Source organism: Stegodyphus dumicola, chromosome 10 (assembly GCF_044657685.1).
Source record: "Stegodyphus dumicola isolate Sdum_Otavi_A_Nest chromosome 10, ASM4465768v1".
NCBI lineage: Eukaryota > Metazoa > Arthropoda > Arachnida > Araneae > Eresidae > Stegodyphus > Stegodyphus dumicola.
This window is the reverse complement of record NC_140777.1, coordinates 86899319-86925045: the sequence shown is the minus strand read 5'-3', so window position 1 is coordinate 86925045 and position 25727 is coordinate 86899319. Positions and strand designations below refer to the sequence as shown.

Sequence of the window (25727 nt, the reverse complement as noted above, 5' to 3'; positions counted from 1 at the left end):
GTGCGGATTGATCTTATCAGAAAGTACCTTACTTGATTTACAGGAGAAGCTCTTCAGAAAGAAAATAATTTTAACATTTACGAAATTTAGATTAGAATACTTCTAATGTCAAATTAATCGATGATTATATGAACTATATCGAAGAATATATGGATGCCTTAGAGCAAAAATTGCTGAAGAAAAATTGCTAACGTATTAATGTTAATTTTAAGGAAATCTGCGAAAGCCATATACTCATTCAATTTCTGGAAATCGCATCCAGGAAGGTTAAAACAGCTGAATGGGCTATCTGTACGGTTGGTCGTCGCAGGTTTCTTCCTATGTAACATGAATACGAGCCAGTTTCCCTTACAATATACTTTACGAAGGCCTCCCCCCTCTTAGGAGAACAGCTCTTATGTGCTTTCGTATTCAAATAACCTAAATCTCATAGTGTTTAATCATTTTAGTTCATTACATCCTCTATTCAAAATCCTAAAGTATACTCTTATCAAGTTCAGTTTTTACATGCAGCTGTTTTAAGAAGTAAATTATTACCGTAGCCAAAAATGTAATATTTTTCACTGTGCGATCTTCTGGATGCAAAGACGACAACTAAGAGAAGATAAATGTGGAAACCCTCTAACAGCATCCAGCTGAAGGCCGAAAGGAAGAAATAATGCAGCACGCCAGCGATGACAGAACATAACCTCTGAAAGAGAAAAATGAAAAAAGAAAGAGGATAAATAATTGCATGAAAATGCCTATATTACATTCATGTCCATAAATTAAGGATAATTCGGAGTCACGCGGAAATCAAACTCTAAAATAAATATGTCACCTGTAAAATCACTACACACATCTTCAAGAATCATATGGAAATTTCGGGAAGTAACCAGATGACACCGATGGTACGTCACAATGACGAGAGTGTAAGACAGTGATATATAAGGAATGCAGGCAAAGAAGTAAAATTGTTCGCAGGCTCTTTATAAGCATTTCAGTGCAATAACCGTATAGTTCTGACACAAAAGACGCATTCGGATGATTTTTTACGTGGTAGAATTATCGGCCGTCTGGAATGTGGGCGTACCCAACTGGAAGTATCAGACGAACTTGGAATTGCCTAGAGTGCCATCTCCAGGTTTTGGCAACTGATTCCAAGATGATGGTAATGTGAGTAGACGTTACACAGCACAGGTCGCCCCAGAGTTAAAACGCCGAATGAGGACCGGTATTTGTCAGTTACTGCCAGAAGAACCAGGCGGAGCACAGCCTCTGACCTGCCTCATCAGTTCTCTTCAGCTACTGGCACGACAATTTCAAGGCAGACCGTGTACAGACGTTTAGGGCAGATTGGTCTATATGCTCGTAGACCTGTCAGATGCGTTCCACTTACTGCAACTCACTGTCACCTGCGGTTAGCCTGGAGTAGAGAGCATGCATTGTAGACACCGCAACAGTGGGCTTGTGTGATGTTTTCCGACGAGTCCAGGTTTAGATTGCAGTCTGATTCTCGCCGGAATTCCATATGGAGAGCTCCAGGTACCCGTTACCACCAAGAAAACATCATTGAACGACACCGTTACGGTGGTGCAGGAGTGCTCGTTTGTTGTGGAATTATTCTGGGTTCCAGAACTCACCTGCATGTTCAAATTGGAACCATGACAAGCCAAATCTATCGGGACGTCATTCTGGAACAACATGTACGTTTGTTTCGGGGCGCCATGGGCACACAATTTGTGTTTATGGATGACAACGCCCGTCCTCACCGTGAAAAAAAGCATCGTAAGCGAATGCCTTCAATCGGAGGATATCACCCGTATGGACTGGCCAGCATTTCACCGGACTTGAATCCAGTAGAGCACGTGTGGGACATGCTTGGCCGACGTGTTGCAGCCCTTCAACCTCCTCCTACATGTCTACCGGAACTTCGGAGAGCATTGCTTTTTGAGTGGTGTAATATCCGGCAAGATCAGATCGATAATTTGATAGCATGCCTAGGCGTTGTACGGCCTGTATTGCATCGTCTGAGAGACATACAATGTATTAAAAATCATACCAACCATGTAATATTGGTTTTTTGTAAGTAGGGGTTTTTTTTGCAATTTGCTCCAGGGAGAAAAAATCGCTAATTTTTTTAATAATATCAAACATATAGCAACTTTTTTGCTCTTTACCTTTTGTTTAATAAATAAGCTTTACAAATAAGTCAAATTTGTTTTGCTTCTAACTCTTCCTTTGTCTGATTTTGCATACTCCTTAATTTATGGACATGAGTGTAAAATTGTTTAGTTTATTATAAAATTTTTTTAATTATTTTCTTTCACATTTGATTTTATCTTAGTGAAAAGCTAATACGTGTTAAAAATGTTTTTGTCTAAAAAAACATGTTTGCGACGTTATCATCTAGAGATGATTTCCTGGTACATTTTTTTTACCACGCTGTTTTGTATTTTTTTAAACTGCCAAGTTTTTGAAGCGCTTTGTTTTCTATGACGACATTTTATGCCACGAATATTCAGATTTGAGATGTTCTCTTCTTCTTGTGTTTTCTCAGTAGATGTCTTGCCTTGTTTTCTACCCGATGTTTGTTTTTTCCGCTGTGATTTCATCGTCAGTCAACTAATAGGCAATAACATATTCCAATATAACGCAAATCAACAGGAAAATGATATAAAAAGAAACGAATAGTTTTTATTAATACTGATATACTGGTTATGCAAGTTATTTCCAAATTTTGAAGATTAGCGGAAGCATTTCATCAGACGGTTGCCATGTCTAAAGAATGCGGAAACTTTATTTCTAATAAAGACATTACTTTTCAGAAATCCTGTTGTAAATAATATATCTTAGATTTTTATCTTTCATTTGTAGCTTAATTTCATGAAATATAATTTTTCCTGCTTGTCAAAATACATACAGAGACATTCACTGTACCTATCTTGAGGGCACTTGATGACTCTGCAATCACAATTAGCTCATTGTTAAGTCCCGAGATTTCGTTTAATTAAATTGGCCAAGAAATTGAAAAGTGAGTTACAGTTAATTAAAAACTTAATTTAATAAAAGGAAATCAATTTTTACTTCCTTGTACGAAGTAAAAAGGAAGTATTGTAATCGCGAAAAGTTTCAGGCAGCATATTTCAACGAAAATATCCATTTTGACCGCTATCGAATGCAATTTAACGATGTTTTTGCGTGATATCTGTACGTAAGGACAGAATAAAATACTCTTTTCCTTCAAAAAAATTATGAAACTGCTTTAAAATTAATTCTGAAGAGAATATTTCGTGGCGTCTGTACGAACGTATGTACGTACGTACGTGCGTGCGTACGTACGTATCTCGCATAACTCAAAACGAGTAGCCTCAGAACATTGAAATTTTGTATATAGGACTGCTATAACATGTAGATGTGCACCTCGTATTTTGGTTGCAATCGGCCGCACCAAACGTATATAAATATATTTATATATATATATCCACTCTATTACCCGGCTCAGTGATCTCAGTTTCTTTACTCTTATATGTTTGTAAATTGTACATTTTTTGCTTTAAAAATGATTGAATTATGTTGTTTTTATCTTCCTGTTAAGGATTTTATGCCTTTAGTAAATCTGTGTGCAATATTTTTAGAATTATCAGCAATTTTAAAGTTGTTTAATTGCCGCTAAGCCTGTTTTTAATGGCGGCCATTGATGTTTACATTTGAAACAGGAGACTATTGGATTTGTTGCCAATCTGGAGAAACTTAGCTTCGCAACAACAAAGATAACGCATTCATTTGTTATTGCCAATTAAATCATGCTTAATTCTTTCTGGAATTTTTTCGAGGAAATAAGCGTTTGAAATTTACTTCGTAATTATTAATATAGATATTTTGAGTTTTTATGTATTTTTGCCTTCTCACGAAGTGTGAACTGAATTAATGAAATGAGAAATACTCAATCGTCTGTGAAAAACTGTTTCTTTTTGTTTTGTTTGCTTAATTTATTTTATACACAGTGCTAGCTTTAATATAGTATTTGAGTAGAACATGTGGCAACGATTAGATAATTCTTTAAATGATATACATTTTGTGCATTCTGAGTTATAATATGAATGAAATATAATATTGTTAAGTAAACCTAGCGCCAGAGTGTCGCTATGGTAAACAAAGTGAATTTTAAAGAATGCATTTATTCTATTGTGGTTTATGCGCTGTCGGCGAAGTACGTTTAATTCAATCTAATAAGTTTAAATAAAATGCAAGAAAAATGCGTATAATTTAATATTCCGTACAAGGAAGTCATGTGGTGTACACATCAGATTTTTTATTTAATAAAATTAAATAAGCAAGCAAGTAATAAAATCAATTTTCAGTTACTTTAAGTGCTATAACGAATCTTTCAGTTACAGAAGTACAGAAATCTGTACAGTTACCTATACAGAAAGGTATTTAGCGTCATGGATACAGTGGTTTGTTTAGAGCACAGTGGGGCGCCGCATAACAAAAAGTAATTGTTTATGGCGTTCGTCATGCGATATGTTGTTCCCCCAATAGTTAGTCCCAATGTCCAATCCAAATCCTGCAATGTCGTAAAAAAGTTTTTGAAACTAATATATAAATACCGCCATTACCTGTAATGCTGGAAATTAACTAATTTATTAGTTAAAAGTGTTTGCGTCCTTTCTGTATGCAGCCCATAGTCTCATCATTTTTAATTCAGTTTAGTACGAGTTTTTAAAATCTGCTGCTGGAAGTAGAAAACTCGGTTGTCCGTCTGCCTTTGATCGGATTTTGTTTTCTTCATGGATAGAGAAGTCCAAGATTCCCCTTATCAAGATGTCTTGATGCACAGAATATCACTTTCGTGGAAAATATCAGCTACTCTTTTTTGATCTTAGATTATTAGATTGGAATTGGTTGGTTGTGATCTGGACCTCATACTATTATTAAATAAATTTTAAATTTAGAAAAGGGGGAATTAGTATAATTCATCTCTTCAAAAGGACCTTAAAAATTGCAATAGGCTTGATTCATTTATAATCTTCTCCCCTCTCCCAGCACAGGAAACTTCCCTCTGGGCTTTCTCATAATCCTGGCCAAGATGGGCTTGCATTTCTTCTCTGGTTCTGTAATATTATGAAATGAAATTCATTATGGGTGCCGTAATATTTCTGCCTTTTTTCCAGATCACCTTTGTAATCTTGGCGAAAATAGACATATTTCAAGAAGGTTCTGGGAGCTTTAGGCAAGTTTGCCGGTCTGGCAACCCCAGTCACCCCTGGTTACATGAAACTTTGCACCAGTTTCCTGGATAAATGAACTATATTCATCTTTTTCCCCTTTCTCTTTCTTTAAAGACACTTCATCTGAAATGACTTTTTGCTACTGTTTCTGAATGCTTTTCAGTTATTTCTTCTTGAACTAATTTTTATGAACCTCTGCGTCTTGATCGCTAATTTCCTAGCCCACGGTTTCGTCTTGAGTACAAAATGATAGATAATAAAAATATCCTCAGCGTCTAATCCCTCAATATGTTAGCTTGCAACACAATCTGGCCATAATTCATTCAGCGCCCGGGGACAAGTGAAGATTTTGCCCCCCTTTCTGTGTTCCAATAATGGAAAACATCTAATTTTTAGATTTTAGCGTCAATTTGGCGCCCCCTGGATGCTGCCTCGGGGACAGCCTGGGGAAAGATGCTACGCCCGGGGATGCTGCGCCCGGTAGTTCCACCCTAACTACGCCACTGAGTGTTCGTAAAATCGGTTCGAAACACCATTCATCATTCGAGTTGTTGAGATAAATTATTCGTGATGGGAAGCTTTCGAAGTCAGAGGTTCTACTATTTGCTCACTTCTCTGCTTGTTATCTTTATTCTCTGTTTGTTCATGTACAGATCCTTTTTTAAAATTTTTTATGTGTTAATAAATTGTGCAGTTTTTGATTTAAAAGTGATTGAATTGTGTTGTTCTTGTGTTCCGATTAAGGTGTTAAGGTTTTTCCCAGGCAGCACGTCTCCAAAAATATACGTATAATTTTGGTGAAATAAGGGTATGGTATTTTTTGCACGTTACTTTTACGAAATTTATACGAATGAAAAAGGCTGAAGTTACTGTTAACTCTTGATCGTTATTTTCCACACGTTATTTTTACGAAAATTATACGAATCCGAATGTACTGATAAAACTACCACCATGATGGTATATTTTATTCGTCACTTTTACGCATATTATACGAATCCGAATGTTCTGAAAGAAACTACTGCCTTTATGGTATATTTCATTCGTCACTTTTACGGATATTATACGAAGTCTAAAAAGATTGAAAATGAAGTTTATTAATTCAAAATATTTAGTGTTTTTCTGGCATTTCACTTTGTTTTCCTTGTCCACGAACATGAAAAAAGGGGCATTCATATATGAGGCTAAAATTTTTCTATAAATTTTCTATAAATTAAATAAAAATTATTGTGAGCTAAATCTTTACGTGCATTTTTACAAAAAATTATATTTTCTTAATTCAAACATCTTCAAAATAACTTATTTATTTTCTTATATCAAATTTGTTATTTTTATTCATATCAACACTTATATTAATTTACACAATTTAATTTCTTTTATGAAAATCCTATTACCCATTTAACTGGAATAAGCTGTATATTAAATTTGTGTACTTACTGAGTTTGGTACAATACTCTTCTTATTTTATTTAGCAAATGTGGGCAATTAATTGAATTGGAATAAGACTAGCAAATCTTTCATGTCGAGGAATAGAATAATAAATACAGCAGAAGATGCTCGAAAACGTTTAACTTCTTGAACAATAGTTTAATGTACACCAAAGGATCATTAATTATAATCAAAGATATACTAATATTTTTATTTAATAATAATAATAATAACTCTACGAAATTGCAAGCTGAATCCTGATATTTTACATATATTTCAGTTCCTTAAATCTTTGTTATAAAAATCATATGAGGCTAATTTTTTTAAATTTTTTTTAATGTACGGAAAAAATGATATAGCGATTTTAATAATTTTTATATGAGGAAAAAATTAATAAATAATGTAAATAAATAATTATATTATATTTTATATTTTTCCTGAAACAGTTAAGGACATTCTTAATATGGAGATCTACAGAATAAGTACAAGGGTCCAGTTAAATGAACTCAAAATTTGCATAGTTAATTTTACGCTATAAAAATTAACCGGATTTACGATTATACACTGAGCATGCGCATATACAGACATTTCTATTTTTCGTAGAAAAATTTAATTATTACCTTAATACAGAGATGCTGTGAATATAAATTTATATAATGCAAAAGTAAGTTTATTTCATATGCTAATTTAGAGGCTTTCTTAATATGTTTAATTATAAAGAAAAAAAAAGCGTTGCAATTCTTGTTCACTGACCAATGGCAAAGCAGACACTTTCTACTTCCGGTTGTGGCGGGATATTTGTGAAGTCAGCACTCAGCAATGGCGGTCGAAAAGAATGGTAAAGTCGCAAAGAATGCTGTTTGTTCGTGGATTGGCGTTTGTGACAGAATCCATCGAAGTTACTAATTATTTGAAGAAAGTAAGTGAATATATATTTTCAGTGTTTAATACTCGTACTTTTTTCACCTATATAAAATTTTATAAATAGCGTCTGTGTAGGAAATGTGATTTTCCATGTGTTGTTCTTTTGTGTACGTGCCTAATGATTCATTTTCAGGATTTGGTACTGTTAAATTTTGCACTAGTCTGTTTCTTACTGTTTGTGTCACTCCTTTTTGTATGTGTCTCACCTTTTTATAGTTATATTATTTTTACTCAAACGTTTTAATATTTATCTTAAAGCATACTGTAATTAAGCAGGAAATAGCTTTATTTGCTTAGTGTTTTCCCTAAAAATAATTTAATTTCTTATTTTTGAATTTAGTTTTATAAATTTGCTTTAATATATAATCTTTAACTCAAAGATATTGTGCTATTAAAAAAGGAAACTTTATGCCATAGAAACACAGGTACTTTGTTCCAAATCTGTGTTCATTTTTTTATATATATACTGAATTTTTATGCACTAGTAATTACTGAAATATATCCTTTCATGAATAATAAGTAAGTCCTAAGTCCTTTCATGAATGCATTTCTTTTTTGTTTGTTTGATTTTGTTGTTTTAAAAGATCTGCCATAGTTAAAGAAAGAAAATAAAGTAAGAATGCTTTACTTTCAGTTTTGAATAAATTTATTACTATTTACTGCAGCTTCAAGTTTCTCTAAACATAATTTTCGAAGTCAAAACTTGATAGTTATGTTGATTATTAGGCTTGCATGAAAAAATTTATTGAAAAATTAGTATTTGATCTAAAATACCTTAAATTATTTGAATTATATTTTACTAAATCATGTATTTTGATATAACTAGATAGTTAAAAAAATTTAAATTGTAAATGTGCTGAAATGCTTATATAAAACCAAGAAATTGTTTATATTTTTGTTGCTTTTTCCCTTGTAAATTAATTATATATATATATTACAGTCTGGGGAGTCAGCACCCTGCTGAATTGTAGTAAACTAGACGTCCAATCTACTAGACCATCAAAGATGCAGATTTGGATTTTCTATTTCATAGTTATTGAAATCATAATGGTATGTTTGTTTAAATTAGTACTGTTTATGAATGTGATAAAAATAAATTCTGATAAGATAAGAAATGATTTATTTTCTATTAATTATGAACTGTAAATAATGTAACCAATTTTCTTCATAGTATATGTACTAAACATTTTTTTTTTTTTTTTTATATAAAAGGGAGGTAGTCTTATTTATACAATTCTTGCAGAGATACCAAGAAATAAAACATTTCAGGAATTTTCACTCAGTATATCTTGATGTGTAAAATCGTGTTGTTCAATGCCATATTACTTTTTCACAGGAAAGTAATTTTATTGATCAAACATCTGCATAAATCAAACTTTTTTAAGAATGATTACAGTTTCTAAGCTAACTTAAAATTTTCAGATTTAGAAAATGTATGTTTAATGTAGCATTAGTTTTCCATGGAATAGAAAAGGTTTTCAAAATGTTCAGTTGTTAGAGGGAAATAATATAAATGAGATTGTCCTGATACAGTTTCAGCTGGAAATGAAACTGAATTTTCGGATAGTGAAGATTTCATTTAAGAATTCTGATAGAAGTGATTAATGTAAATCCTCTGCATTTAAAAATTCTAATAAAACTGATTAATGTAAATCCTCTGCATTTAAGAATTCTAATAAAACTGAATAATGTAAATCCTATGATTCATGTAGGTATTCTTCTGTTATCAGGAGATTCAGAAATGTGTGTTTATATGCATGCATTTTTAAATGTAGGTGCTCGTGTGTGCATGTGTATATTCTTTATGTATGTACGTGTATATGCGCATACATGCATATACACATGCTTACATATCTACAGTGGAACCCCGAGATACGAGTTTAATTCGTTCCAGCATTCAACTGGTATAGCGAATTTCTCGTATCTAGAAACAAGCTTCCCCATTGAAAATAATGGAAATTCAGTTAACCCGTTCCACACCCCAAAAAATATCAACATTTTAATATCGAGTCAATTTTTCCTAATAAATAACACTGGTAAATAATATAACAATAGTTTAACTTTGTTACCAACATTTTAACTCATTCTCATTAATCCACACCAACAACAGCTTCTCAACATCTAGGAGTACTTTTATGGTGCTTGGAAGCAACGATAATTCCTTTGGCTACATCAGGTTTCTTAATTTCTTCCTGCTTCTTCAGAATAGTATAGATTTTCGATGTTGAAAGGCCGCAAGTCTTCGCCAATTCCGTCACCATGCTTATGTTTATCTACGATTTCTTTCTTGATATCGACGGCCATGGCCTCCTTATTTTCCTTTGCAGCACTATCTGAGGCAACAATCTTCTTGCGAGGCATCTTGAAATAATTATTTTCACGTTAAATGTCAAAACAATTAACTTGCAAGTGCACAAACACGTATATAAAAGAACACTGAGTGATCTGACGAGGGGATTCCCCGAGTTGAGCCGGATAGGGAAATGGCGCCACCCATACCAACAGCCTGGCTCATTGCTCGTTACTCGAATTAATCTCGTATTTTGCTCATACTTTCCTCGTATCTCGAGGTTTCATTGTACATTTCTGAATCCCATCCTAATAACGGAGGAGTACCTTTGCCAGTATTGCAACAGAGCTAGAATGAATTATTGTGTTAAATATGTGGAAATTGCATGCTTAAAGTACTGTTATTTTCTAAAAATATTATGTATGTCTATTTTTTACAAGAAGAAAAAATAGCTAAAAGCTGTTAATTTACTCGGATTTATTAGTCCAAAGGGGCTTTGTCCCTAAAGAACTATTGTTTTTGTTTTGCATTGGTTCACTATAAATATCTGTTTCACTTTTCAAACTGTTCCTACCAAATGTTAGAGTCCCTAGTGTGGGATTAATACTTTCTATCTTAGTGCCCTCTATAACCTATGTTAGGGTTAACCTGTATAACCTACAAGGATTGCCAGTTTAGGCGAGATATCTAGGTAGTCATCATAATACGTACCATATTTTTTATTATTTTTAAATTAAATTGAAAGTAATAAACTAGTTTTCAAGAATGGAGTTAAACTAGATTTGCATTCAACTCTAATTTATTGTATTAATGATGTTTTGCTGTAACAAATATGAATTTTTTGTTTAAGTATAATAATTTAAAATGTTTTTTCTAGAGAATGAAGTACTGCCACTAAGGTAAAGGTGCTAACTTGCAAGGTAATTTTCTATTCTACATTAACTCAATCTTTATGTCCTGTTACAGATATATTGGCAGAAATAATGAAAACCTGACATTGAAAAAGAAAAATAATAATGTTGAATGTAGTATATTAGATGGTTAACTGAGGTTTGGCAACTCATTAATAATCTTGCACATATTGAGTACGAATAACTTTGACAATTACCGGTATTTTCAATAGTATAAAATTAGGCAAGAAAGCAGTTTTAGCTTAGCACCGATTTTAAATACAACTCTCTTACCAATATTGGTTTGATGAAGGTAAAGTATAATTGAATTTAATAAGTTGGAAATACTGTCTGTCTTTCCATGAGTTAAAAAATAATTTCAAATAAAACTTCTTTTTTTCAGTTTTTCATGTTATTTGTTTAATGTTATTGTAATCTAATTTATCATATTTAGTCACATATTCCATCCCTCTTTGCACTATAGTATATAATTTAAAGGACTTATCAGTTTCAGCAATATTTTTTTTACCAGTATACATTTTTACCATAACTCTGTTTCTAAATCATATCCTGAAAAATTAAGGAGTAAAGTACACAAAGAAGGAAAATATGCAAGTAAATAATGGCATTTAGTGTTGTTTATGTGTCTAATATTTGTACTAGATTGTAAAAGTTATATAATTCTATTAGCTTTTTTAAATTATTCTTTTTGAAATTCAGGTGCTTCTTTGCACCCAAATGGTTAAAGCCCTAGTGTGACTTTGGTACTTTGATCTAACTTCTATTCCTAATAAATAATCCAGCTGCATACAGTTTACTCAATTTCTGCTATGTGTAAGGTAAACAATATTAGCTTTTTTTAAATATATCTTTTACAACTATTCCATCAGGTAGATTTCTTTCATATTTTGCCTTAATTGAGTCATCCTGCTAATTAAGAATTTATTAAAGTTAATATGTTAAGTTTTTGTGTGTATAATTCATTTTAAGTATGTGCAAGCAAATGCATACATTAACAGTTACGTAGAATTATGTTTTGGGTATCAAATTCAGAAAATTTGGGGCTGTTTTTAGAAGATTTATTAATGATTTATACTACATTAATATTGGTAAAAAAATTCTGTGGCTTTTATATGAGAGTATATATTTTAAAATAGCTGCATGATATGGTAGAGGTAAAAAGCTTCATGTGGATCATAAATTAATATTATGTGGCAATTTTTCATTTATTTAATAAAGAAAATATTCAAGCCACAATTAAAATTTTTTCACTGGATTATTTGCATACAAAGTTTGCAGCAAATAATTCCTGCAACAGAAGTGACAAATTTTATTTTGCCAAGACAGGAAATTTAGTTAGTGAAAGCAGTAACCCTATTTTGAGATGTTAAACAGGAAGGCAAATTTTTGAATTTAAATTGATTTTTGAAGGAAGACTTATTTAGTCTTGCTATCATTCTACGTGGCTCTTAACTTTTTTTATGGTATTTATAATTTTATTGTTATTCAGCATTCTGTTTGCTTAGAATGCACATGAATGTAGACTTGAAATATTTTATATTGCAAACTGAGATGCCATTGTTATCATAATTAAAGATTTTTGCTCTGATTTTGGAGGAATTTACTGATAATACTTTTGATTGTGTATTGGTTTCTGTTTATTGAAATGTGTAAAATAGCCTGTTAATGCATATACGTATGTTAATGACATGTATATGTTTATGAAGTATTCTGTTATATGTATATAGTGTTGTGATTAGTTTTCTGCTTACTCTTTATTTAAGAAAAAGTTATCTGTAAGAAAGCGAATATTCTTTACTATATGTAGGAGTAAAATTGAAAAGGCTAATGCAATATAATTAATACAAAATTAAGTTTTTTCTCATGTACTTAAATACAAACATAGCCATTAAAGACTTTCTCAACCTTGCAGTTCTAAACAAATCTTAAGTATTTTTCACTTGAAATTATAGGCATTGTGTAAGGTATATAATTGAAGCTTACTGTGTGATAGTGTGAAATTAAATTTTTAATTACTTAAATGTAAATTTTTAAATATGAAATACTCAGTGCATTTTATATGCATCTTTTAATACTTCAACTATATTTAAAAACTGAAAACATCTGAAGTGTGAAATTATTACAAATTTTTCTTTTTCTTGTTTAGGAGCTGTTCTCAAAACATTGGGTGACAAAGAATTCACTTTTACAAAAATCGAGCAGGATATTAAAGACAGCGAACTATAGAACAAATATGGCGAAGCTGCATGAAGTCTATGTTGAATTTTATTATTGAAAAAAATATGCTCTTCAGATTTAATGTTAATTTTTATTGTTTAACAGTAATTGCAGTTTTTGAATACCTGTAAAATAAACCTAATTCTTAAATTAATTTCATGTGTATTTCTTTTGCAAGTATTACAGTTCATAATACTTCAAACAACTTGAAATTTTATACTTGTTAATTTATGTGGGATATGTTCATAATAATTTTATAATTTAAATAACTCATTGTCATCATATGAGCATAATCTAAAATGCACAGCGTTTGACAACAAATTAATAAAAAATTAGCCAACTTCTAATTGCTTTCTTTTGTCCAGTTGCCTCTTTTTAAATCATTTAATACCATAAAGCTATTTGATGAAAAAAATAATTGGTATGTCCACATCAACATGCACATTTATAATGATGTTATAGAAAAAGTCACATGAGATAAATATTAAAAAATTCAATATTCCTAAACAAATTAACTTTTTGAAATTTTATCTGGTATATAAGATAAAATAAAGAACATATTTAGGTAATTTTGAATTTGCATAATTTTATGAACTTATTTATGAAATTAACAGTTACCTTGTAAAAGGGAACTTTTTAAAAATACCTTAATAAAGCATTTCTTTTGTAGAGGTGAACTTTTAGTACTGATCTAATATATTTAAAAGATTTTAAACTGAAAAAGACAACAATAATAGATTACAAATACATTGCAAGATTGACTGATAAATGTAAAATTTTTACATATCATAATTATGTGTGTAATTAAAACAGAAGCTACTCGATTAACTTGCATGCAAATTAATATTTTCTTTAACATGTTTGAGATAAACTGAATTTTAATAAATAAATATGTATATATTTGTGTATTATCTGAAGATATGAATGAAATATTTGTGACATTAGACATTCATCTTCAAGGAAAATAACAAAGTCAACTTGGTAAACTATTGGAAAAGGTAAGTTTTATACAATTTCCTGGTCTATATTTAACAATTTTAAAATTTAGCACACTCATTCAAATAATCTAAACGTATGATGTTTTCTTTTGTGCTACATTCGTTTACTGAATTTGTTAATTAACTATATTGTACTTTAGATTGAAATTAACGTAGATATTCCTTGTATTTTATGGTATAAAAACTTATATATTTGATAATAATTGACCTAAATCTTCTCTATGTTTTCTTTGCATATACGAATGACTTTGGTAAAAATTTAGTCCGATGTCTTCTCCTCTTTACTGTGTAAAGTGCACATTTTTGGTAAAAAATTTGCATAAATCTCCAATTACCTATTTACTGCATTTTTTGTAAAATGTGCTTATTTTAATCTCTTATTTTTTATATAAATCTATGCAAAAATGTTCTGCATATTATGATTAAAAGATAAAATTAATTTAATATCAAATTTTTACATATCCACCTTTTAGGTATGTACAGCAATGTGGAATATATATAACTGGAAAATTTAAATGCAAAAAAATTAATTTCTATTCAAAAATTACATAACACTAAAAGGCTGAAAATCACTTTTAATATTTCATTTAAAAGTGACTACAATATATGCAATAAATTTTGTAAACCTGAGTTCTATGTTTTAAATCAATTAATGCTATCATTCATTTACATGGCATAAGAAAATGTCCTTCGGAAAAGCAAATAATTTATTTAAAGTGTTATTTAGTAAACAACTGTTTGCTACAGTTGTTTACTAAATTTAAATTTATGAAATAAATTTAGTAAACAAAAATGCAAATGAATGATAGCATTAATTGATTTAAAACACAGAATTGATGTTTACAAAATTTATTGCATATTTTGTAGTCACTTTGAAATGAAATATTAAAAGTAATTTTCAGCCTTTAAGTGTTACATAATTTTTTAATAGAATTTTTTTTTTTTCATTTACTAGTGCATTTAAATTTTCCAGTTATATATATTCCATATTGCTGTACATAACTAAAAGGCAGATATGTAAGAATTTGATATAAAAATTATTTTACCTTTTAATCATAGCATACAGAAAGTTTTTGCATAGATTTATATAAAAAATATGAGATTAAAATAAGTACATTTTATGAAAAATGCAGTGAAAAGGTAATTGGAGATTTATGCAAATTTTTTACCAAAAAATGTGCATTTATACACAGTAAAGTGGAGAATACATCGGATTAAATTTTTACCAGTCATTCGCATATGCAAAGAAAACATAGGGAAGATTTAGGTCAATTACTATCAAATATATACGTTTTTGTACCGTAAAATACGGGGAATATCTACCTTAATTTTTACCTAATATATACGTTTATATACAGTAAAAAATCGGGGAAATTTACGCAAATTTTTACTAAATATATACGCATACGTGAAGCAAAAAATTGAGATTTACGTATATGCGATAAATATACGTAAATTTTTACTAAAAATATACGTAAATCCCTGAAATTTACATATATTATAGGTAAAAGTAGCGAATGAACAGTAGTCTCTCGCGTAAATATACCTAAATTTTACGTAAAAGTTACGTATAGTATAACGTAAAAATATACGTAAATATTTAGTAATTGCCACTGGACACTTTTTATGATATTTTTACGTTCAACTTGAACGTTTTTTATACGAAAGGCCATTCGTAAATTGCACGTATTTTTCTCGTGCAATTTACGAATGCATGCTGCCTGGGTTATACCTTTAGTTTATCTACATGCAATAGTTGTAGAATTATCAAGAATTTAAAAGTTGTTTTAAGTGCTGCTAAGCATAACGAGGCCGAAATTTGTTTATATTTGAAACTCTTAGTATAGAATAGTGAATTCAGTCAGTTTGTGCACTAAATTCAGTGTCTTTTGATAAGTGGGACCAAAAGTAAAGTTAAAATTTTGTCATTCTGCTAGTTGGCTGAATTGCTAGTTTTCCCGTAGAAACTCTAATTTTAATTTCAAAAATTATGTATTTTTAATTGTTTTTATTTGTGTTCGGTGTTTTATCTTTTTCTGTATTTTACAATTTTTTTTTTTTTTTTTTTTTTTTGGAAGATGTTCTGAGTTTCTATGTATTCTTGCTTTACTGCGAAGTGAGAACTGAATTAATTGATTGAGAATTATATCTGTAACGAAATTTGAGGAAATAAGTTTGAATAAATTGCAGCAAAATTTGTGTTAATAGGCCGTACAAGGAAGGAATGCGGTGTTCACATCAGATTCTTATATATATGCGGCTTAAGTGTTTATCGCCGATAGTTTGTTGGTTGCTTGCGTAACTGTAAATTGTTTTATTCCCCGTGCAGTGCAGCGCGGGACTAATATTATGAGAAAGCTAAGCCGGAAAAATTCAAAATATAAGAGCACGTGCATTTAACATTTAATAAATAAATTTAAAATCTATATATAATAGAATTCCGAAATAGGCAACCGGCAACGATGAAAAAACAAATAAAATGAAATAAATAAATATCTTTATTATTTGCGGCTTAAGTGTCTGCTTGTCGCCAATAGTTTATTGGTTGCTTGCGTAACTGTACTAGCCAATGGGGTGAAGTTGCCACGGCACAGGGTCGCCGTTTCAATTGAGATGTAGACACTTTCCTGTAAAACTTGCCTTTGCTATGACCATCAATAAGTCTCAGGGCCAAACGCTTAAGCATGTTGGCATTTTTTGTGTACATAGAGATCTTTGACATGTGAATTAACATTTTATTATTTAAATCACCTTTATTTATTGAGATAGCGGTGGCTCTTAAGAAATATACTGCCAGTGGTTTCCTTTATTGCACTCTACTTTAAGCAAGTAGAAGGGAGAAACCCCGTGGGGCAGTAAGCAAAGGGCCGTCCTCGCCGCCTGCCCTGGGTAATTGAGTTTGAATTAGCAGACACCTTTGCGCAAATCATTTTAATTACAATTTATAATATCTAGAACAGCGGTCATTTCGTATGACCGCTGGGCTTTCTAGTTTTTAAATAAGTGAATACACGCAAACAATATTTGTAACTGTAGTAACTTTTTCAAATGTAACTGTGTGAAATACTTACTTGATTGTCTGTCTTGTCTATTCCTAAGATCAAAACTAAATTTGCAATCAGTAAAGTGAGACACAAGTTCCGATGAATGACATACCTAAGACCCCAAGAATGTTTGCTGTGATAGCTATAAAAGAAAAAGATGCCGTCATTTATTTGAACTTTTATTAAACTTTCTGTCATTTAATCATCTAAAGTTTTTAAATTACAGTAAGAGCCCGCTTAACGCTGTTTCGTTTAGCGCTGTTTCGGTTTAGCGCTCTTTTATTTCAACCCGGGGATTCCACGAAATCGCTCGCAGCATACGGGGATTCCCCGAAATATTATGCAGCGATAGGTTTCAAATACATATCCGAAAGAGTGTACTTGTATTTCTTGTTTGGTGCGGTATTGTACAGACATATTTTGAAGGGGTAAATGTGGAAGATGTCGAAGAAATAATTCAAGAAGCAACGGCTAGTCTTTCTAATGATGAGCTCAAGGAATTAACTGAACAAGAAGAAAAAAATGTTGACAGCAGTGATTCAGAAGAAGAGCAAAAAGAACTTTCGATGGCGTTTGTAAAAAGGAGTTTGTCTACCATAACGGAAATAATGGATCAATTCATTGAAAATGATCCGAATTTCGACAGGAGCTGAAAAGTAAGGCGTGGTGTTAGAGATGCTCTATCCGTTTATGAAGAACTTTTAAGAGAACAATGCAAAAGAAAAAGGCAAACAACATTAGATGCTTTTGTCACAAAAAAGCAGAACACTGAAAACGCGGAAGGCTAACTAAATATGACTGAGAATTTTTTTTTATTTATTTATTTATTTTTTTTAAGAATATTCGTTTTGTTATTTATATTTTGTTTTTATTTTTGCAAGAAATAATAATGTGGTATTAATTTGGGCTTTAAGAAATAAATGTTTGGTTTTATTTTTATTACAAAAAACATACTTTTTAAATTTAATACCTAACCAATTTCCTAGCCATCTTCCCCTAACCCCAATATTTACATGTAAAGATAGCCTCGTTTAGCGCTGTTTCGCATTACGCTCTACTTCGATGGAACGTATCCCCCGCGTTAAGCGGGGTCTTACTGTACTTATTTCAAACACCTATATGTGCATAAATTATTTCATACACGTAAAAGGTACTAATGTAAGTTTCACACCAATTCCAGTATATCTTATTTAATGAAATCTAAAGGTTTTATAACTGGTACATTAAAAGAATTCCCATTTATACTTCCAAACAGTTATTCAGTTAAAATTTATTTTACTGCGTTACTGCTTATGCTGGGTTATTTGGTAATGGCTGATGCTTGGGAGCCGGTGGTATGATATCAGTTAAACTCAGAGTGTAATATAATCGACGACATTTTTTAGTACATATGATAGCTAATAAGTTATATTTATTAGGATAATCAATAAAGCTGCTACCTAGAAATTGAAAGGAAAATAAATAGACTTGCAGATGGATATGTGATGTTGAGAAATGATTGTGCGACAAATGGCTAACACCGATAAGTACTCAAGAATTTATTATTTAGTTGGTGACTGTTACCAAATAAAAGATCAAATAATAAAAGTTAAAAAAGCCTTTCAGTGAACTAGATAACCGGTCGCTACACATGTCGTTATATTGTAAAAGAATTAATTGATCACAGAAAATTATTTGCTTAATAAACTCAAATTATTTGTCATATCCTTGGAACTTGAAGGTACAACTGCATTTAGTTGATTCAGTTTTAACCAATATTGTGGAGTATTGCCCTAAGGTGGTGGCAGTTAATTAGTTTTTTATATGTGCAAGCAGGCCTCCAAAAAATTGGCGAAGTATGTGCCATCATCTACCGGCACAAAGAAGAAGTCTTTCCGATTCCAAAGATGGTAGCATAATAATCAGCACTTATGCTTCTCCTTCAAAGTATATAAATATTTCCGCTTCTTTTAAAGATAAGTTTAGAATATCTGCCGATGATTTGCCTTTCCTTAGTTCTTTTAGCAGAAAGATAATTTTTACTTCCTTGTACGAAGTAAAAAGGAAGTATTGTAATCGCAAAAAGTTTCAGGAAACATATTTCAACGAAAATATCCATTTTGACCGCTATCGAATGCAATTTAACGATGTTCTTGCGTAATATCTGTACGTAAGGACAGAATAAAATACTCTGTTCCTTCAAAAAAATTATAAAATTGCTTTAAAATTAATTCTGAATCGAATTTTTCGTGGCGTCTGTACGAACGTATGTACGTACGTGCGTACGTACGTATCTCGTATAACTCAAAAACGAGTAGCCTCAGAACGTTGAAATTTTGTATATAGGACTGCTATAACATGTAGATGTGCAGCTCGTATTTTGGTTGCAATCGGCCGCACCAAACGTATATAAATATATTTATATATATATATCCACTCCGTTACCCGGCTCAGTGATCTCAGTTTCTTTACTCTTATATGTTTGTAAATTGTACATTTTTTGCTTTAAAAATGATTGTATTATGTTGTTTTTATCTTCCGGTTAAGTTTTATGCCTTTAGTAAATCTGTACGCAATATTTTTAGAATTATCAACAATTTTAAAGTTGTCTAAGTGCCGCTAAGCCTTTTTTTTATGGCGGCGATTGGTGTTTACATTTGAAACAGGAGACTAGTGGATTTGTTGCCAATCTAGAGAAACTTAGCTTCGCGACAACCAAGATAACGCATTCATTTATTATTGGAAATTAAATCATGCTTAATTCTTTCTGGAATTTTTTCGAGGAAATAAGTGTTTAAAATATACTTCGTAATTTTTAATATAGATATTTTGAGTTTTTATGTATTTTTGCCTTCTCGCGAAGTGAGAACTGAACGAATTGAATGAGAAATACTCAATCGTCTGTGAAAAACTGTTTCTTTTTGTTTTGTTTGCTTAATTTCTTTTATACATCATTCTAGCTTTATTGCAGTATTTGAATAGAGCATGTGACAACGATTAGATAATTCTATTCTTTAAATGATATAAATTTTGTGCATTTTGAGTTATAATATGAACGAAATACTATATAAGTTAACTGTTATATAATTATTGGATTATAAAACAGTTAACTTAGTTTCCGTTATATAATTATTATATAAGTTAACTGTTATATAATTATTAACACTGTTAAGTAAATCTAGCGCCAGACTGTCGCTATGGTAAACAAATACTAGAGTGAATTTTAAAGAATGCAGTTATTTTATTGTGGTTTATGCGCTGTCGGCGAAGTAGATTTAATTCAATCCAATAAGTTTAAATGAAATGCAAGAAAAAATGCGTATAATTTAATATTCCGTACAAGGAAGTCATGTGGTGTACACATCAGATTTTTCTCATGATAATTAGCTAAATTCATGTTTGGTGGCATGTTTTTATCAGCTTGTGATACATCTGAGATACCGTTCTTGAGCACATACCTATATTTCCTTTGGGTCTGCCTGGTTAATTTTTTTTTTTTTTTTTTTTTCAGAATTTTTGGTGAGCACGGGAAAATTTTCGTCTGTCATTTCAATCTTTCTATCTGTTTCTTCTGTTATCTGGGTTTTGGAAGTTTCTTGATTCAGGAACATTCCCTATAACTGCCTCACATGGGGCTTTCAATTGTAGCAACAAGTAGGATTTTCTTTTTTGTTCAGAGAGCAATTAGCAGTTCTGAGGTTTAAACTGCATTTTACATATCTTGTAGCATTGAAGCACAGATGTTGAATGAGGCAAAACTTCTGGCATTTATAGCATTGGGTTGGCCCACTTTTCTTCGGTTTGAACTTTTTCTATCTTTACATAAATGCCTAGATTGTTTACATTATTGCTGGCTTTTCCTTCTTAATTTTTCTCAAGTAGATATATCATCAGTTTTTGAGTAGTATCTCTATTTTTCCTTGGAAAGCGTTTTACCTGTATCATAAGGAAGTTGTCTGACTGCAATGTCATCTTTGATGTATTCTTCAGATATCAGTCTCATCTTCAAGTGGAAGTTACTCAGTACTTGTCCAGGCGTAAGCAACCTAACTGTGAGCAGGAATCGTGAATTTGAAGTTTAATAATAGTACAGTTCATTCAAAAAGTTAATAAGACATACCTTTTCTAGACGTAAAATCTTTAATACGGTAAACGAATTGCATGTTGTATTTCTTACTTTTGGAGGATATTATTCAAAGATTTTTAGACGATATGTAAATGATATGAGTATGACGCTCATAAAATTACTTTCTTCTAACAAAAGAAAGTAAAGTAAATGTTTTATTATTGTTAAAATCTATCATCTTTAAGAAGTGAAAAATTAGTTCCAAATTAATGCGTTTATGACTATAAAAATGCGAATTCATCAGTTTTAAGATTTTTACTGTATTACAATACTCTGGTATGTAATTTGTAATTTTTTCAATAAATTGTAAAATTCAGCCACTTTCTTAACGGTAATTTCAATAAAAAAATTATAAAGATCGCATAATCCTTCATCATCATCAGCAAGTATAATAATCATTTGCCCATTTTTTTTAAATACTTTTATTCCTAATAAGGAAATACCGCGTTGGGTATTTTTTCCCTCCTTCCAGCATGCTTGCTTTCATGGTGTAATCGTTAGCACACTCGGCGCGTAAACGAGAGGTCCAAGTTCGAGTCCCAGCGAGGGCACTGCATATGTTTCAGTTTCCTGGCATCAAAAGTACCTAATGACTCTACATACTGTTATTCGTTAAATCTAATTTTTATTGAAATTTATGGCGGAAAAAATTGAAAGACTTTGGTATTTATTAAAGCAAATGGCAGTACGCAATACTTGCATTTCTATTTTCTTAATGATAGGAATGAAGTGCTGTATTTAAAGGCGGGGTGTCTACATATTTATAATTTTTATATATGGCTGTATTTTACATGTTATATGCAATAGAAGTAATAATATTTTGATATTTCTTCCAAAATTATCTACAAGCTAAATTTCATTAAGGGGACTCATACACCTTAAAACCCATAACATGTTCGAATAGGTGACTGTTGCGAGAATTGGGATAACTTATTTATTTTAAAAGCAATTACTACCAACGTTTTACAGCTGTCTACATAATATAGCTGCTATCTGAAATAGTAATCAGAAAGTTTGTGTTGCCACAAATATTTTTATAATTTAATCCGCTTTGTGACAACATTTTTCGTCATGTTTCCAACTTGCGCGCACAGTTTAAAACATTCTGTTTCATAATTTGATTCTATATTTAATATATAGCTTTTAAAACATTTGGAAACGACTGTGAACCTAAAATTCTAAAAATTTAATGTTAAATTTTTATTTTATTTTGAGTTGAGTTTATAAAATGCATTTTATTAAAAAATTTTAATGTTTTCGCCCATAAAACTCTTCAATATTAAAATATTCATAAGATTGTTGGTTCAGTTAGAAAATAGTGCCCATATAAAGAATTCTATCAAATTTCAAATATGTACCATTAGCCATTTTTAAAATATCATGCGCGCAAGTTGGAAACACGGCGAAATATTTTGTCACAAAGAGGATTAAATTACAAAAATATTTGTGGCAACACAAACTTTATGGTTACTAGTTTCCAAAACAGCTATATTATGTAGTCAGCTGTAAAAAGTTGGAAGTAATTGCTTTTAAAATAAATATAATATCTCAATTCTTGCAACAGTCACATATTCGAAGATCATGAGAGGTTTAAGGTGTACGAGTCCCCTTAATGTTTCAGCAATAAATGAGGATACAGAAATTAATGACAAGCACTATGAAACTCACACATAATAATCTTTTATTAATCAACATTAGGGTCTTTTGGACCACGTGCAGCATTTTTGATGTGCTTACCTTCCTTGTGCACAAGGTATTGCATCCAGTATACTACATTCTTTACTGCTGTGCGCAAATTGCCAGCCTGGATGTATGTTTGTAACAGAAGGTTTTATATTTTGTTTCACAGAACTCATGTTTGTAACTCCACCGTAAACACAATTTATTTAAGGTATCCTCACAGACAAAATCACATGAGGCGTAAGGTGGTCATTCTGTGAGGAAAAAAACTCTCTTATTACCGAAATGCTGGAGTAATTGAATGAGGAAATGTGATAGAGCTCCATCTTGCATAAAAATTGCCGAGTCCAAGGCCTTGTCTTTGCTGCAATTCAGAAACAAAAGAAGTTTCTAACATGGTTCTAGATTTCTCACCAGTAACGGTGCAGGTAACGGGACCTGTAGGAGTGATATTCATAAAAAAGTTGGTCCTATTATGAAATCGGCCGCAATGCACATCACACGGTAATTTTTGTAGAATGTAGAGGTATTTGATGGATCACCGTGGGCCCTTCAGATGCCCAAATTCAGGAGCTGTATTGGCAGAAAGACAAAAAGGAGCCTCATCTCCCCACAATATTTTCCAAGGCAATGACTATCAGTTTCCATTTGGGCACGAAACGTTAGCGCAAATGTCATGTGCTTATCATAATGTGTCATTCTGAGTTCTTGCAAGCGACAGATCTTATACGGGAAGGTATGCAGCAGCTTAAGACATATCGGTTTGATGAGCTACTACATGAGGGCTTGGACCACTGACAGTCCCCGTGTCGTCGCACTCTACAGTGGAAACTTATGTTACTGCATCACCTGATACTGTTTTTCATCCAGTTTCCTCGAAGATTTTAATAATAAGTTTCAGTACTACAACACACGTTGGACTTTTATTCACGTTATGAAGCCTTTTAAATTCCCTAAAAGCCGCCGTAGTGTTGGAGACTGTAGTGTAAAACTGCATTATGGGTAAAGTAAACACTGATAAATTAGGATGAATATTATGCACAAATCAACAATCATTCAAAGAACTGCTCACTCAGCGTTCGCTCCTGCTCTTTTAAAAGGAATAAGCTGCCCTGCTGTCACATAAGCACTATGAAATTTGCATAATCTACATAGACTACGCAAACTTCCTTGTCCCTACGTGATAGCAGGGCCGAAATTTCTCTTATCAGTGACTTTATGTACTATTTTTTTTCCAGGAATTCCTCTTCCCACAGTTTATATAGAAATTTGCTTACATTCCGTTTATTAGTTTTAGTTGTAGATGCGTTCAAATAGGGAAAGTTATTTTATAACCACGCTGTATAATAGTCTTCCGAGAAGTGCTAATCCTTTCAGGAAATTAAGATAATGATTCATTATACCCACACACTCAACTGACTTTATTTCTGTAGGGCGATGCTGATTTTATTCCAGCCAAACAGAAAATATTTTTTGTCCTGCAGACTTTTTTTTTGGGGGGGGGCTAGATATTGCAATTCCTTCTGAGGGTTGTGCATATAAATACATTAAGAGTTCTATGCTTCATATACACTCATGTCCATAAATTAAGGATAATGCAAAATCAGGCAAAGGAAGGGTTAGAAGCAAAACAAATTTGACTTATTTGTAAAACTTATTTATTAAACAAGGTAAAGAGCAAAAAAAGATGTTTGATATTATTAAAAAAAATAGCGATTTTTTCTCCCTGGAGCAAATTACAAAAAAAAAAAAAAAAAAAAAAAAAAAAAAAAAAAAAAAAAAAATAACACCTATTTACAAAAAAACCAATATTACATGGTTGGTATGATTGTTAATACACTGTATGTCACCCAGATGATGCAATACAGTCCGTACAACGCCTAGGCATGCTGAGTATCAAATTATCGATCTAATCTTGGGGGATATTACACCAATCAAAACGCAATGCTCTTCGAAGTTCCGGTAGACATGTAGGAGGAGGTTGACGGGCTGCAACTCGTCGCCCAAGCATGTCCCACACATACTCTACTGGATTCAAGTCCGGTGAGAATGCTGGCCAGTCCATACGGGTGATATCCTCCGATTGAAGGCATTCGCTTACGATGTTTACACGGTGAGGACGGGCGTTGTCATCCATAAACACAAATTGTGCACCCATTGGCGCCCCGAAACAAACGTACATGTTGTTCCAGAATGACGTCCCGATAGATTTGGCTTGTCATGGTTCCAATTTGAACATGCAGGTGAGTTCTGGCACCTAGAATAATTTCACCCGAAACGAGCACTCCTACACCACCGTAACGCTGTCGTTCAATGATGTTTTCTTGGTGGTAACGGGTACCTGGAGTTCTCCATATGAAAGTCCGGCGAGAATCAGACTGCAAGCTAAACCTGGACTCGTCGGAAAACATCACACAAACCCACTGTTGTGATGTCCACAATGCATGCTCTCTACTCCAGGCTAACCGCAGCTGACAGTGAGTTGCAGTAAGTGGAACGCATCTGACAGGTCTACGAGCATATAGACCAATCTGCCCGAAGCGTCTGTACACGGTCTGCCTTGAAATCGTCGTACCAGTGGCTGAACAGACCTGACGAGACAGGTCTGAGGCTATGCTCCGCCTGTTTCTTTTGGCAGTAACTGCCAAATACCGGTCTTCATTCGGCGTTGTAACTCTGGGGCGACCTGTGCTGTAACGTCTACTCACATTACCATCATCTTGGAATCGTTGCCAAAGCCTGGAGATGACACTCTGGGAAATTCCAAGTTCGTCTGATACTTCCAGTTGGGTACGCCCACATTCCAGACGGCCGATAATTCTACCACGTAAAAAATCATCCAAATGCGTCCTTTGTGTCATAACTATCCGGTTATTGCACTGAATTGCTTATAAAGCTCCTGCGAACAATTTTACTTCTT

General features: G+C 32.1%; 1 protein-coding gene and 1 long non-coding RNA gene across 3 annotated transcripts in view; one reads left to right on the top strand and one right to left on the bottom strand.

Moving 5' to 3' along the window:
• Positions 1 to 25727, bottom strand: part of LOC118195614 (adhesion G protein-coupled receptor L1-like) — a 211595-nt gene that overhangs the window by 15459 nt on the left and 170409 nt on the right. For both annotated transcript variants that reach the window (XM_035366950.2, XM_085825215.1), the window contains 2 exons: positions 17050 to 17164; positions 538 to 691 (listed from right to left, as the gene is read on the bottom strand). In XM_035366950.2, the coding sequence (XP_035222841.2) occupies positions 538 to 691; positions 17050 to 17164 (269 nt within the window). The remainder of the gene's footprint in view (positions 1 to 537; positions 692 to 17049; positions 17165 to 25727) is intronic.
• Positions 7281 to 13128, top strand: LOC118195615 (uncharacterized). Its single transcript, XR_004759296.2, has 4 exons — positions 7281 to 7557; positions 8503 to 8612; positions 10730 to 10772; positions 12910 to 13128. It is a non-coding gene; the product is annotated as an uncharacterized LOC118195615 (long non-coding RNA).